Below are 12,326 nucleotides of genomic sequence, written 5' to 3'. Positions count from 1 at the left end.
CCCCCACTTTCAGCTAGGAGGATTTTATGCCCCGAAGCAGCCAAGCCTGAGCACCCTATTGACTGCAGCAGGATTGCAGGCCTGCATGGGCCCCAGGGCTGGTTGGGCCCCCCCAGGCATTTGGTGCGATTCCTGGGGGAAAGCACCTGATGGCAGGCAGGGTGGAAACCCTGGCTGGGATGAAGCAGCCTTATCAATCAAGGAAGTCAAAGAAGGCACACCCAGCAGGGCAGCACCCTGCTGTTCAAATGTCCAGGTAAAGGAAGCCAAGTGCCTCTCCTCTCCTCTCCTCTCCTCTCCTCTCCACCCAGGCTGCAAGGATCCTGGGCTTTGTCCTCACCGCCAGTAAAGAACAGGCAATGGCCACCTACCCTGCTCGTTCTGCCCCTGAGGAGAAAGTCAAACCACAGGCTATGAGTGAGAGCAAAAGCAGCCCCGACCTTGCAGTAGGGACAGCAGGGTAGTTCCACGGCCCTTATCTTGCTGCAAACACTGACGCAGGCACCACCTTTTTGGAAGCAAAGGCCTGGCTCCACAGCGATCGCTGTGCAAGATTACGAAACATGGACAAGGTGCCCACTCACGATAGCGCGTTACACAAAGTCACATCCTTGTCTGAGTGCAGCCCGGAGCGGCCCGGCGCCCCACGACTCCTCGGAGCGAGGCAGCCGTTGCACCGCGCCGAAGGGCAGGAGCTGGGAGGAACGAAGCAGACAATTCAGTGTGCCGTGTGCTAGCCCAGGTTACTCAGGGAGGCTTGCTAGGCATCAGGGGCTGAAAGAGCCCAAGAAACCCACTCTCCACTCCCCCTTTGTATGGGTCTCTCTAGGTCTGGCCCAAGACACATGGACAAGGTCTGTCTGCCCTGGGAGAGCCTCCCATCCCGCACCTCCTCCCCAGCCTGAGATGCCCCAGAAGAGCATTAATACTTCCCAGGCACCAGGAAGCAGCCCCCTGCCAGGTAGAGACAGCCGCTCCGAGCGCAAGAACATGCAGCAGCAGCAGCAGCAGCTGGTCGCTTTTCTCTTTCCACCTCCAAGAAGAGGGACCACACCTGCTGTTCTTTGTGGTTAGTTTATTGCAACACAAAATCATCACTATCGACTGAAACACACACATGGAATTCATGAACATACAGCAGCGTGGCGTCGACAATGCCACAGCTCAGTACAGTACAGTACAATAAACTCTGTTTGTACAAAATACTCTATTGGCTTCATAAAGTTACTCTACAGTATGAAAATACCCTGACCAGTTCCTTTTGTAAGATTTAGAGTAGACTGCAATTGAAAAATAAAAATCCCCCGTAACTCACTAAGTCAGCAGCCAAAAAAAAACGGGAGTCGAGGAGTTCACAGTGCATTGGGAAATACTGTCACAGGCTCCCAGGAACGGGAAGGTCACTTGCAGTGAAAATAGATATCTAAACAAAAACCTGGATTCGGCTTCATTCCTACTCACAAAAACTAGCAATATTTGCCTAGACTCCTCAGTTGTGCAAACTCTGTTGCTCAGCAAAAATATAGCTCAAAGTCTCTGTCATGAAAGTTGATAAAGTAAAGGCTTCTACAGCAATGCAGAGGGGAAGCTCTGGAGGGTTTCCCAGGGTAGATTATGGAGATGATTTTGTTAGATCAGGAGCCTACCTATTTAGTGTACAATTTGAGATGCAATCTTTTTCCTAAAAAAATCAGAGATTTAGGCTTTAGGAAAAGCCATTTACAAGTCACCGTGTGTGGACCGGATCCACTTGGGCTTGCATGCCACCAACCTCCTTCTGCAGTTGAGACAACTGTAAAAAGAAAGGCACAGCCGCCGGAGGTGTACGTTTGCCCCTCACTGGCGCTCTAGCAGCCGGCACTTCAACAAAATAGTCTTTTGGTGTTTTAGACCATCATGCTAGCTTTGGGAACCTGGGGTTTGAATGTTTCTCTTGACTTCAGTTCCTCCCAGTGCGGTGCGTTTCCTAGACACAGCAGAGACAGCCCTGCAGTGCTCTGAGCTGGTTGGCATTTAAAGGATAAGGTGAATGACATTCGGATGGCCAAGGATGTGCTTGGTCAGACAAGAGAAATTTGAGCGAGGAAGAAGTTTGCTGACTGTCAGAACCATCTTACAAGCCAGCTAAGCTCAGTCTCCCTGCAAAGACAAGGACACGAGCTCGTGGGTTAAATCAGTCCACGGCACCGCACCTCTACCACCACCTGACTGCCCAACCTGAAGAGTTTGCAGCTTGAAACCTCCATGAATTTCCCCCTACAAAAGCACATCCACTGGTGCACCCCTGGGAGACAGCTATGGAAAAGGATGCTGCTATCATCGACTAGGAAGAAAATTCAACATGTGGTGGGTCAATTATACAAAAACAAGTTTATTTGAAAAAAAAACCACACACTCAGCCTCTTACAGGATTTCCTAACAACATTCACTGACACTTGAGAGCCGGCGACGGGTCAGTCGCGGGCTGCTCGCTCAGCCCTGCCCCGTACGCTGGGATATTGACCCATGCTAAAAAAATAAATACATACAAACAAGTCTCCCTCCTCGGCATCGTCAACGTGAGCCACCAGGCTCGTCTTAGCGGCACGAGAGTGAACGGACTCAGATCTGCTGCTTTCGCTCTGCGGTCTCAGGGCTGTGGGAGAACGTGGTATCCTGGCGGCTCCCACGCTACTCGGGCCTGCAGAGCAGTGTGCCCCGGCATCAAAATGCTAACAGAAAGAGATGAGGCTGGGCAGTATGATCTACTGGCCACATGCCATGGCCTTGAATCATCGCTGGTCCCTGGCCCAGTGTGGGAGCCTCTGTCCTGTATCTGGCCCCATTCAGTCTGCACAACATTCAGCCCCACTGCACTGAACTATATATCCCACCCCAGACATCAGGGTGAATCCAGATCCCCTCACTAAGAGCCAGCTCGGCTTTCACTGGAGTAAGAGTTTTGCAAGGAGCAGGATCCCCGCCACGCCAGGCAAGGACCCTGTTTGAAGCCCTATACTGTGCAAAGGGCTACCCAGGAAGAACAAGTCTACAGGCAACTTTCAAACAGCCCCGCGGTCCCTTCAGCAGCTCTGGGACAGGGCCAGGCAGGGGGAGAAGTCAGGTCTGGCTGCCAGCGGCAGGCACCCGATTTCAAGAGAGACAGCAGCTGGAGACTTCCAAACCAGACTCCGCGGCTGCATGTAAAAGCCTGATGCACGGCTCCAGCCCGGGCCGGCTGGGATCGCTGTCGGGGGGCTGTAGGCACAGGCTCACTCTCCTGCTCTGGTATCCGTTTCATCTCCTAGTGTTACCGTCAGACAAGGTGTCAGGGACACAGCTGGGAGGCTTCTGGCCCGGAAAAGCAGCACCGACTGGACTCCAAATGCTTCCCATGCTATCAAGCCCCACTTGGGAGAGCGGGAGGAAAGCCTGCAATGGAAGCCTGGCTGGACCCCAAGGAGCAGAGCAGAGAAGAGAGCGTTACAGCTCGGCGGGCGTGCCATCCGCTCCTCTCGGGCAGCCGTTTCAGAGTGTTTCACAAAGATTCACTACAAGGAAGGGGAGACTGAAAAAACCTACAGTAACTACAGTGTTCACAAGGTGCTAGAAACGGCCTCCGAGACAGCCAGACGGCCTCAGGCACCCGAGTTTATCTGCTTGTATTTATTCTAAAGACCGTGTCCCCCCTCCCCACCCCCACCCCAACAAAAATATCCCTACCTCCATGGGGAGTCTGGCAGTAAGAAGCATGTGAAGCAGTATTCATTTTAGACATGGCAGTGAAGGCAGTCAAGCCTCATCTCATCCAGTATCCTTTTTTATGGCTTTTTAAAACCCCCCTCTAAGCAAAGTACAAAAAGCTAACTACATCATGGTTTACGAAGTGGAGTTAAGGCTCTCTCCAGAGTCAAACAGGTGTGGAAACTTTAAGGCACACATTAGTACATTCATGTAACAGTTAAAAAGCCAACATATAAAAACACCCCCCACCCCCCCAATACAAGGATACTGCACGCTCGGCTCTGTGACCGCGGCCGAGCGCGGATGGAAAGAGCTGTGCTAAAAATGAACACCTGGTTTACACACTTCTCACGACGGCTCGATGTCTGGGGAACTGCCCTGCCGGTAGCGTTTCCGAGTGACCGCTTCCTCCGACCCCTCCAGGAGGAAGACGCCAAAGACCGGGTCCCTCACATGTGGCTCTCCTCCTCCTTTACCCCGTCCTCCGTGCTCTTCTGTGGCAGGGTGGCCACATCGTTGTTTGCCTCCTTCTGCTTCTCCACCTCGTCCAGGTTGGTCTCCTCCTCCTTCCCTTCCTTCTTCAGCTTATCCTCTGCCTTCTGCTCCTTTGCCAGCAGCCGGTAGTTGATTCCCATTCCCACAAAGAGGTAGATCCCAGAGACTATCAGGATGATGCCACAGGCCCAGTAGGTGTATTTGTAGTCACCATACATGTCATTGAGTTTTCCTGATGAACAGAGGGGAGACAGTGTCACACAACAGACCCGACCCATTGCAGGGTAGGACTTGTCCTGAACTACCATGCCTGAGCCTTGCTCTATAAGGGTTTTCCCCATGAACATGCACACACATTTACTCTCCTAAGCTTAAAACCTTGGGTAAGGCCGCACAATAAAAACCCCAGGGCTAAATCAAGTGCAGGCAGGTCAAATGGCACAGGTGCCATGCACGCACACACTCACAGCAGTCATCAATCCCCGCTTCCATTTTAAAAATGAACACCTTGAGCAACAGGCTGCTCAGGGTTGTTCTGTCTTAAAGCGCCACAGGCTGAGGGCACTGGGGAGGCGTTTCCAAAACTGAACAGAGGTTTCCTAAGAAATCCCAAGGCTGGGGGATCCACCCAAGCCACTGGTCCGGCTCCATCCCCATTCTACCCCTGCCCGCACGGGTAAGACAAGGCAGGTCTGCTGTGCAATAGGGGAAGGGGGAAACACCCCGAGGTGTCCTGCTTCATCTGCTCCTCGTGCAAAGAGGCTGCCTCCCCACGGAGGGGATAGGCTCCTGGCAGGACGCAGGGCTGCTGGAAGGGCTGGCCCGCGTGTGGCTGGCTCACCTGGGCTTCACCAGGGTGAGCCTCCTTGCGGGACCGCTCCCTCTCTCCCCGCCGGCATGCCACGTGACGCCCCCTCCCACCTTCCCCAAGAGCCGTGTCCATACTCTACCTAGGAGAGGGGGTCCCAGGAGCACGGGGCAGCACTCCACGATCGTCACCAGCCCGACAGCGCTGGAGAACCTCTGAGTGCCCACCAGGTCCATCAGCGTCTCAAACAAGACAGAGCTGAGCCAGCCGAAAGCAAATCCAAAGAACCCCGCGTAGATGCAGAACCCGGCATAAGAGGTGGATAAGGGAGCCAGGAGGTGGCACACGCCATTGTAGATCACAGAGATCGCAAAGAAGTACTGCACCCTGGGCCTGATCCACTTGGTGTTGGCCACCAGGCCCATGGAAGGCCTGGCCACCATGTCTACAAAGGCCAGAATGGAGAGCAGGAAGGCAGCCGACTCGTTCGCGATGTGCTTGCTCTTGGCGTAGTTGCTGAGGAAGACCAAGGGAGTGAACAGGCCAAAGAACATGATAACGTTGCCCGACAGGTAGAGCAAGAACCCTCTGTGGGTGAACAGGGACAAGTCCAGGAACTTGTTGATGGTCTGGAAAACTGTGAGCTTCTCCTTCTTGGCCTTTCCCGCAATCAGGTCTGCACTGGCATCACCAGATCCTTCCTCTTTTTTCAGACCAGCTTTCCCGGCCTCCTGCAATGCTTCTTTAGTAACCTCTTTCTTCACCTGGTCGGGTTTGGGGCCTATCGGTCGCATCAGAGATCCGGCCACACAGCAGTTCAGCAGAAGGCCACCAAGAATTAAAAAGCTTCCCCTCCAGCCAAAGATACCGAAGAAGATTTGGTTCACAGGTGCCAACGTAGACAAGAACACAGGGCTCCCTGCCATAGCGAGGCCATTAGCCAACGGGCGCTTCTTAAAGAAGTACCTGCCGATCATGGTCAAAGCTGGGTTCAAGTTGAAAGCCAGCCCAAGACCTGAAAAACAAGCAAGGATATGGTGAATTCAGACATAAGAGCTCTGCCCTTCTAGAGATCAATGGGATAAGGGAAGGGCCACCAGTGCTGAAAAGGCTGAGCAAGAGATATGGGCCAGGTTATTAAGTATCACAGCATTAATTCTTCCAGACACATTTTTCTCAGCAGATTATAAATAAAGAGCTGTGGCTGGGCACCTCAAATAAGGATTACTATCCACCTATATTAGTCTTTCCTTAAATTGCAAATACTGGTTTAACCTCCCCGCACCAAGAATCTAGGCGTCTCGTTTGTACCGTGACCCTGAATGGGGAGGAAAGGGGCCACTCACCTCCAACAACCCCCACGCAGAAATACAGCTCCTCCACCGTGTTACAGAAGGACGCGGCGATCAAGCCGCAGCCCGACAGGCACCCCCCAGCAATCATGATGGGCCGACTGCCGTACTTGTTCACCAGGATGCTGCTGATGGGACCTAGAGGGCATCAGAAAGCATAGTTAGCCTCAGCCTGGCCTGCCTACACGAGAGCAGGGGGAAGTGCTGGAGAAAGTAGACTTTGCTCAGGAGTCTGTGAAAACCAGGTGCAGGCAGGCAGAGAGCGGCGGCTTCTCTTGTCCTGCCGAGGAGATACAAGGACGTGCAGACGCTTGACTAACGCACATGCTGCCAGCTCCATCAGAAAGAAGGGCAGGGCTCAGGTTGGGGCTCAGGTTGAGTCTGCAGGGGCCCCAAGACATCATCCTGACACCCCCAGGAGAGCCCGCGTGCTGTTACCTTTGCAGTATGGGGGAGTTTGAGCCCCTGGGGTTGTCAGGAGCCTGAGCCCGAGCTGACATAGCACGGCCTCCCCATCTGCTGTTGTAGCCAAGTCAGCTCCCCGTGTGCCCGTTTCGGGCTCCCTTGCCTGCCCGCCCCCACCCGAGCTGGCGTGGAGCGAGGGTCTGTTTCTTATTAGCGCCTGCTTCTGCTGTTTGTTCCTTCCCTGAGCTGCCACTTCAAACGCAACAGTCACGTGCAAATCCTGCTGTCGCGCGCCATGAAGAGGGGGTGGAAGGCGAGACAGCCCCTGAACAAGCATGTTCCAGGAATCAGCTGCTCTTTAAAAAGAAGTCTTTGCCCACGTGGCATCTGAGCCCCCTTATTGGGCCAGTCGGACTCCCCCAGCCCCCAAAATTGGCCCGCAGAATCCTCCTTGGTGGCAAGTGCTGTGTGAGCATCTCTTGGGACATCGACCCCTCAGAGACTCCCTGAATTCAGCCACATGTGTCTCCTGTTTGGGGGGCCAAGACAAAGCCTCCCTGGCCCAGTGATTCCCTGAGAGAAACAGTAGCATGAGCTTCCTGAGTAGTGACTCCTGGAGAGACTCTGGCAGACCTGGGAACACAAAGGACCAGCACAGAGCCCCATGCTTGCATTGCACCGGGGCGATCTGGGGCGCGGGGCTCTTTCTGCCCAGGCAGTCCGACTACAGTTTGCCCAACCTGAACACGAGGGGCTGTCTAGTCTGTGGCCGTCCCAAATGGGATTTGGGGTGAACCAGTCACTGCAACATGAGGGTGCCTCGCGGCCCAGCCACGCTGCAGCCACGCAGTGCCAGACCCGACAAAAGCATGCCGTCTGTGATGGTCTCTGCCCCAAAGCGCTTGCCCACAAGAGGATGAGACCGAACACATGGTGAAGCATATGGGCAGGTGGGAAGGCTCAGATAGGCCAGCAGGGATTCGCAGCCAGGCAGCAGGAACAGTAGCTCCAAAGAGCCACACGTGCAAGTGGCATTTGGTTATTTGCATTTCTCCTGGTGCTCGGGAAGGCAGCTCGCTCTGTGGGCCAGAGCTGACGCACTTCATTACCAAAAACCGTAATCCAAAGTAAACAGCCATTAAGTCCAGAAGTGTATGCTCGACAGACACGAGCAGGTCTTTAAATACACTGAATGAACATCCATTGAATATTAACAAATCTAGCTTCACCATTAACAAGCAGCAAGGTCGTCAACATGTTATTCACAGGTACTCAACTGCTACTTGACCTTCTCACCCAGTTTAAACAGAGCCCGGAAAATGTTTGAAGAGGGACTGCTGGGAACAGGGCATTCCCAAATCCTAGCGCTTGGCCCATCTCCTCCCTCCCATCATACCTGGCGCCTCTACGGATAGTGCCAGGGCCCGGCACGGCACCTGTGTCCAACCCCTGCCAGTACAGCCCACCAGCAGCGGAGGCAGGCCCTGGAAAGGGTCCACAAGAGCAGACCCTTCCCTCTGATCTCAGCCCAGCGGGGGTGACCTCCCCACCCACCACACGGGCACTTGGCACCAGCTAAGAGCTGTACCTTGACCACTCGCTTGCTCCCTGGTGTCCCAAGCCAGGCTTTGTGGACGGCACTGCACCCCCTCTTGGGAACAGCCACAAAGCCGCGGACGGAGCCACCTGCTCAGTTTGGCTTTACAGCACCCTCTCAGCACAGCAAAGAGGGACGTGCATAGAAGGACCTGCGCGCCAGGCTGGACCCAAGCTCTAAACCATCTCAAAGGGCCAAAGCCCTTCCAGCAGGAGCTGGCCTGAACTCCACTGGACAGAGGACACAACATAAAGCTGGGCAGGCTCCCGCCTCCCTGAATCAGATGGTCCCTAAGGTGCCGCCCTGCCCTCACTCCCCGGTGTGTGTGAAGAAACAGGCCGGCCGGCTCTGCTGCTTGTCCTGCATCTGTTCTGCAGCAAGCCAAAGCAAGCCCCGGCATGGGTCTGGCTCCTGCTGCCAGGAGACACGCTGTCGTTGTGCTAAAGAAAACAGAGTTCCTGGAAAGACGTACTTTTCAGGATCCAGGGTCTGGGAGGAAACAGACTGTGCCTGTGATTGCTGGCCAGTCTCAGCCAAGCCGACATTCAGAGGTCCTGCTGGGTCTGTGCAGGCCCACAGAGACCTGCAGGGAAACACTGCATCTTTGGGAGGGGGAAGGGAGTTGTATGTGTATCAGCACTACACACATCACAGCCTCCCAGAAGGGACACTCCCAGACCAGACTACATATGCAAAGTATGCCTGGGATGCCCAAATGACTCATCTCATTCCAGGAACCAAACATGGTAATTTAGGGGGAGGAGTGGCAGCAATATCATGACTCTCGGCTATGCAAAGTGAGAGGCAGTAAGCACTGTGGGGCCCCTGGGGCAGCCCTGCAGCACATGCTGCCCTTTCCCCGTGAGGTTTCAACCCACGGTCACATGCACATTGACAAACCAGTTCTGAGCACTGGGAGAGGCTGGGAGTCCAGCCATGGTGCTGGGGGCACTGCTCTAAGGAGAGCCGGGGCAGCGAGTTGCGTCCAAGCATAAGGCTCGTCCCAGCTGCAAGGGTCTGCAGATTGGCTCCATCCTGACAACAACCCTGTAAGCCACTGAGAAGCACTGGGACAGCAGCTCCCAAGGGAAGTGCAGGGAACTGCTTTCACTGGGGAGGGAACGGGAGGAAGAGAGACAGAATGGCTCAGTCGGTCTCATTAAGACCCACGGTCACCGTTTCCAAGCTTGTTACGACAGGGGACCAGGGAAATGTGCCGGCAGCCTCGCCAGCTGAAGGAGGACAATGCTGGAGCTGTTCCCCTGCAAGGGGAAGCCTCGTGCCTCACTCGCCGGCTGACGTCACTTGCTTCGGATGCATAAATACAAAGCAAGAGTCCAGCCGCTTGCCAGTGGACAGTGGCCACACAAGTTCTGCTCCGCTCAGCACCAGACACCACAGCAGTGCCACAGGGGCCGCAGCTTTTAGTCTCCCATGTCACCAGCATTTGCAGTGGTGTTTGCAGGCAGCTGCAGAAAATCAAGGCCTGGTCAGGAACAGGGCAAGAATCCCCCATGTTACCCTGCATGGTCAGAGCCAGCGAGGCAAAGGTGGTGTAAAGGGAGATGGGGATAAGGCTCCAAACTAGCTCCTAAGCTTGGGACAAGGGGATTCCTCCAGAGTTTTTATGCATTTCCCCATATTTTGGATCTGTGTTGCCATCCTCCTCCTCTAAGTGGGAGCACAAGGCACTGCCCTGGGCTAGCACTGCAAAGTACCCTCTGCTAAAAATCAGTGCGGGCACCCCGCTAGTGCTGGCCAGGTCAGAAGCCACAACGCAGCGATGGAAGAACCAACAAAGCAAAGTCACTGGGTGTGAGGAAGAGCAACTGATTGAGCAATCCAAGTGCCTGGATCAGATCTGGGGGCCACATCCACAGCTGGCGCGAGCTGGCACGCTTCCAGAACAGCTCTGCAAGCTGGCATGCCGCCTTGTCTAAGGAAGTGCTAGGCACAGACCCCTGCCTGCAGCGCAGTACTTATCTACAAGCAGCCCAGCATGCTAGAGGCAGATACAAGATGTCAGCAGCCACGATAACAAGGACAAGTGCAGAATTATGTAAACTGATAATTCCCCGGAAAGACTTTACTTCCAGCTTTGCTGGACAGGCAGGACAGATTAACCTCATTTTCACACATTTGAGGCATTAAGCCAGGTTTACGCCAAACTCCTCCAAACTAGCCAGCTGCCCAAAGGCTCACCCGGACAGGAGGCCATGCTTGCCGCTGGGGAGGTTTTGGCTGAAGCATCCCAGTAAGGTGCAGTCAGGTCAGAGGCAGGAAGAAGATACCTCCCCAGGCATCAAGATAAAGGTCCTGGCACTGCTGCCGAGGCCTGCTGGCTTACCTCCTCCATACATAACAGCCAACATGATGGAAGAAATCCAGGAGACTTTGCTGCTCGATGCGTTGAAGATGACCTCAATCTCTTTGAAGAACACTGTGATGGATTTGGGAAAGGCGTAGGAGAACCCGATGGAGATGAAGGCACCGATGACCACAGCCCAACCCCATCCTCCCTCTGGTGGTGTGTATCCCTGGGGGCCTCCGACTGCTGGTGCCATCTTGAGCAAAGTCAGTGCTGATGTAGCTGGGGTTCAAGGATCTGCAGAGAAGACAGGGTGTTAGTATTCAGCAAACAGCAGCATTTTATCCTAGAGCCCACACCACAGGGCAGCAACTTTGACCATTATGGCCTCCCTTGCTCCCTCTAGGGAGCCCCCAATCCAGGGTGGAGCAGAGCTACAGAAAAACTCACATAAACACCGAGAGTATCTAAAAGAGGTCAGGATGGGGTTGGGCAGTTCCCCTTGATTTCAGCAAGGGCCAGGAACCCTAACTGTCCCAGATAAGAGCCAGGCTTTGCCAAGGGCCAGTGCTTTAGGGTGTCTTGACTGGTAAGATTCCCAGGCAGAGACCCCGTGAGGAGCACAGATTCAGCCCCCCAGAAACGCAGCATCCTGGACGGCGTCTCAAGATGGGCATTCAATGTGCCATTTTCTAGTCGCAGGCTGAGCCACACAAGCTTTGCAAGTTGTGAACTAAGAGCACCGGTGCGGCTGAAAACCAAAAGCAGCTTTACATAAGCAGCACATCGGGCCCAGATTTAGGAGAGGGTTGTTCGGCAGCACTGGCCTGACCCCTGGCAGGGAGCACGGGGTGGCATACGCCATTCAGCTGGTGAAGGTCCATGCTTGGAAACTCACTGCCATGGCCCTTCCTGGAGATGATTCAGCAGCCGCTCCCATCACGCAGAGTCCAGAGCAGGGGCCACCGCACTTCCAAGCACTACCAGGCCTTTGCTGCGCTTTCACCAGAGCTGCCGGTGACGCAGGCACACACGGGCCCTGCCCTGCTGCGCTCAGCTCTACGGAGAAGGCTATTTTCGGGCTCTACTCCATGCCACTTCCTCTTTTAGCCTCCCTGCAGCCACACACCCTGCACAAGTAAGATGCAGTGACACAGCTGGGAAGTGAGACAGCAAATGGGAAGCAGAAAGTGCAGGCTGGCCACGTGTGAGGGGAGGCAGCTGATATCAGATAAGAGGCGCGCATTGATGAGCCGGAGAGCAGGTCGCAGCAGGACCGAGTCCCCAGGAAGAGGCAGGTCTTAGACACTCACCCCGAAACAAACTGGATCTTGCCTCAGAGACAGACAGGAGCCAGGTGGCTAGCAGCGTACGAAGCAGCCGCAAAAGGTCACCAACGGCAGCTAAACATAGCACGCGGGCGAACAAAGGGAAGTTTCAGCAGGTGCCTGGATGCAAATGCTCTGACACAGCCTCGCTACCCACCCCTCCGCGCTGCCGGGAGCACTGGGGCCCTCCCAGACCTCTCCCTGGGTTTCCGGCCGTACCCATCAGCCTCTCCCCCAGCACACGCCATGGCCCGATCCCAATTCCCCACCACCCCGGGGGTCCCAGCACTGCCAGCTCCCAAAGCTTTAC

General features: G+C 54.8%; 1 protein-coding gene across 1 annotated transcript; it reads right to left on the bottom strand.

Annotated features, from left to right (window-relative positions):
- Positions 1-1,151: 1,151 nt before the first annotated feature.
- SLC16A1 (solute carrier family 16 member 1) lies at positions 1,152-12,075 on the bottom strand. Its single transcript, XM_019546816.1, has 6 exons — positions 12,002-12,075; positions 10,728-10,985; positions 6,373-6,516; positions 5,169-6,041; positions 4,200-4,450; positions 1,152-1,966 (listed from the first exon to the last, which is right to left on the bottom strand). Exons 2-6 carry the CDS (start codon positions 10,942-10,944, stop codon positions 1,940-1,942), a joined length of 1,512 nt encoding a protein of 503 aa, XP_019402361.1. The 5' UTR covers positions 10,945-10,985; positions 12,002-12,075; the 3' UTR covers positions 1,152-1,939.
- Positions 12,076-12,326: the final 251 nt, after the last annotated feature.

Source organism: Crocodylus porosus, unplaced genomic scaffold, assembly GCF_001723895.1.
Source record: "Crocodylus porosus isolate Cpor-Errol unplaced genomic scaffold, CroPor_comp1, whole genome shotgun sequence".
Lineage (NCBI taxonomy): Eukaryota > Metazoa > Chordata > Crocodylia > Crocodylidae > Crocodylus > Crocodylus porosus.
Note: the sequence above shows the minus strand (reverse complement) of the source record. Positions and strands in the feature narration are given on the sequence as shown.

Excerpts from the sequence above, each read along its gene's own strand:
- SLC16A1 (XM_019546816.1), bottom strand. The coding sequence starts at position 10,944 with ATGGCACCAGCAGTCGGAGGCCCCCAGGGATACACACCACCAGAGGGA. Across the intron at positions 6,042-6,372 it reads CTGCGTGGGGGTTGTTGGAG|GTCTTGGGCTGGCTTTCAAC; the intron begins GTGAGTGGCCCC and ends CTTGTTTTTCAG. Across the intron at positions 4,451-5,168 it reads CCTGGGACCCCCTCTCCTAG|GAAAACTCAATGACATGTAT; the intron begins GTAGAGTATGGA and ends TCTGTTCATCAG.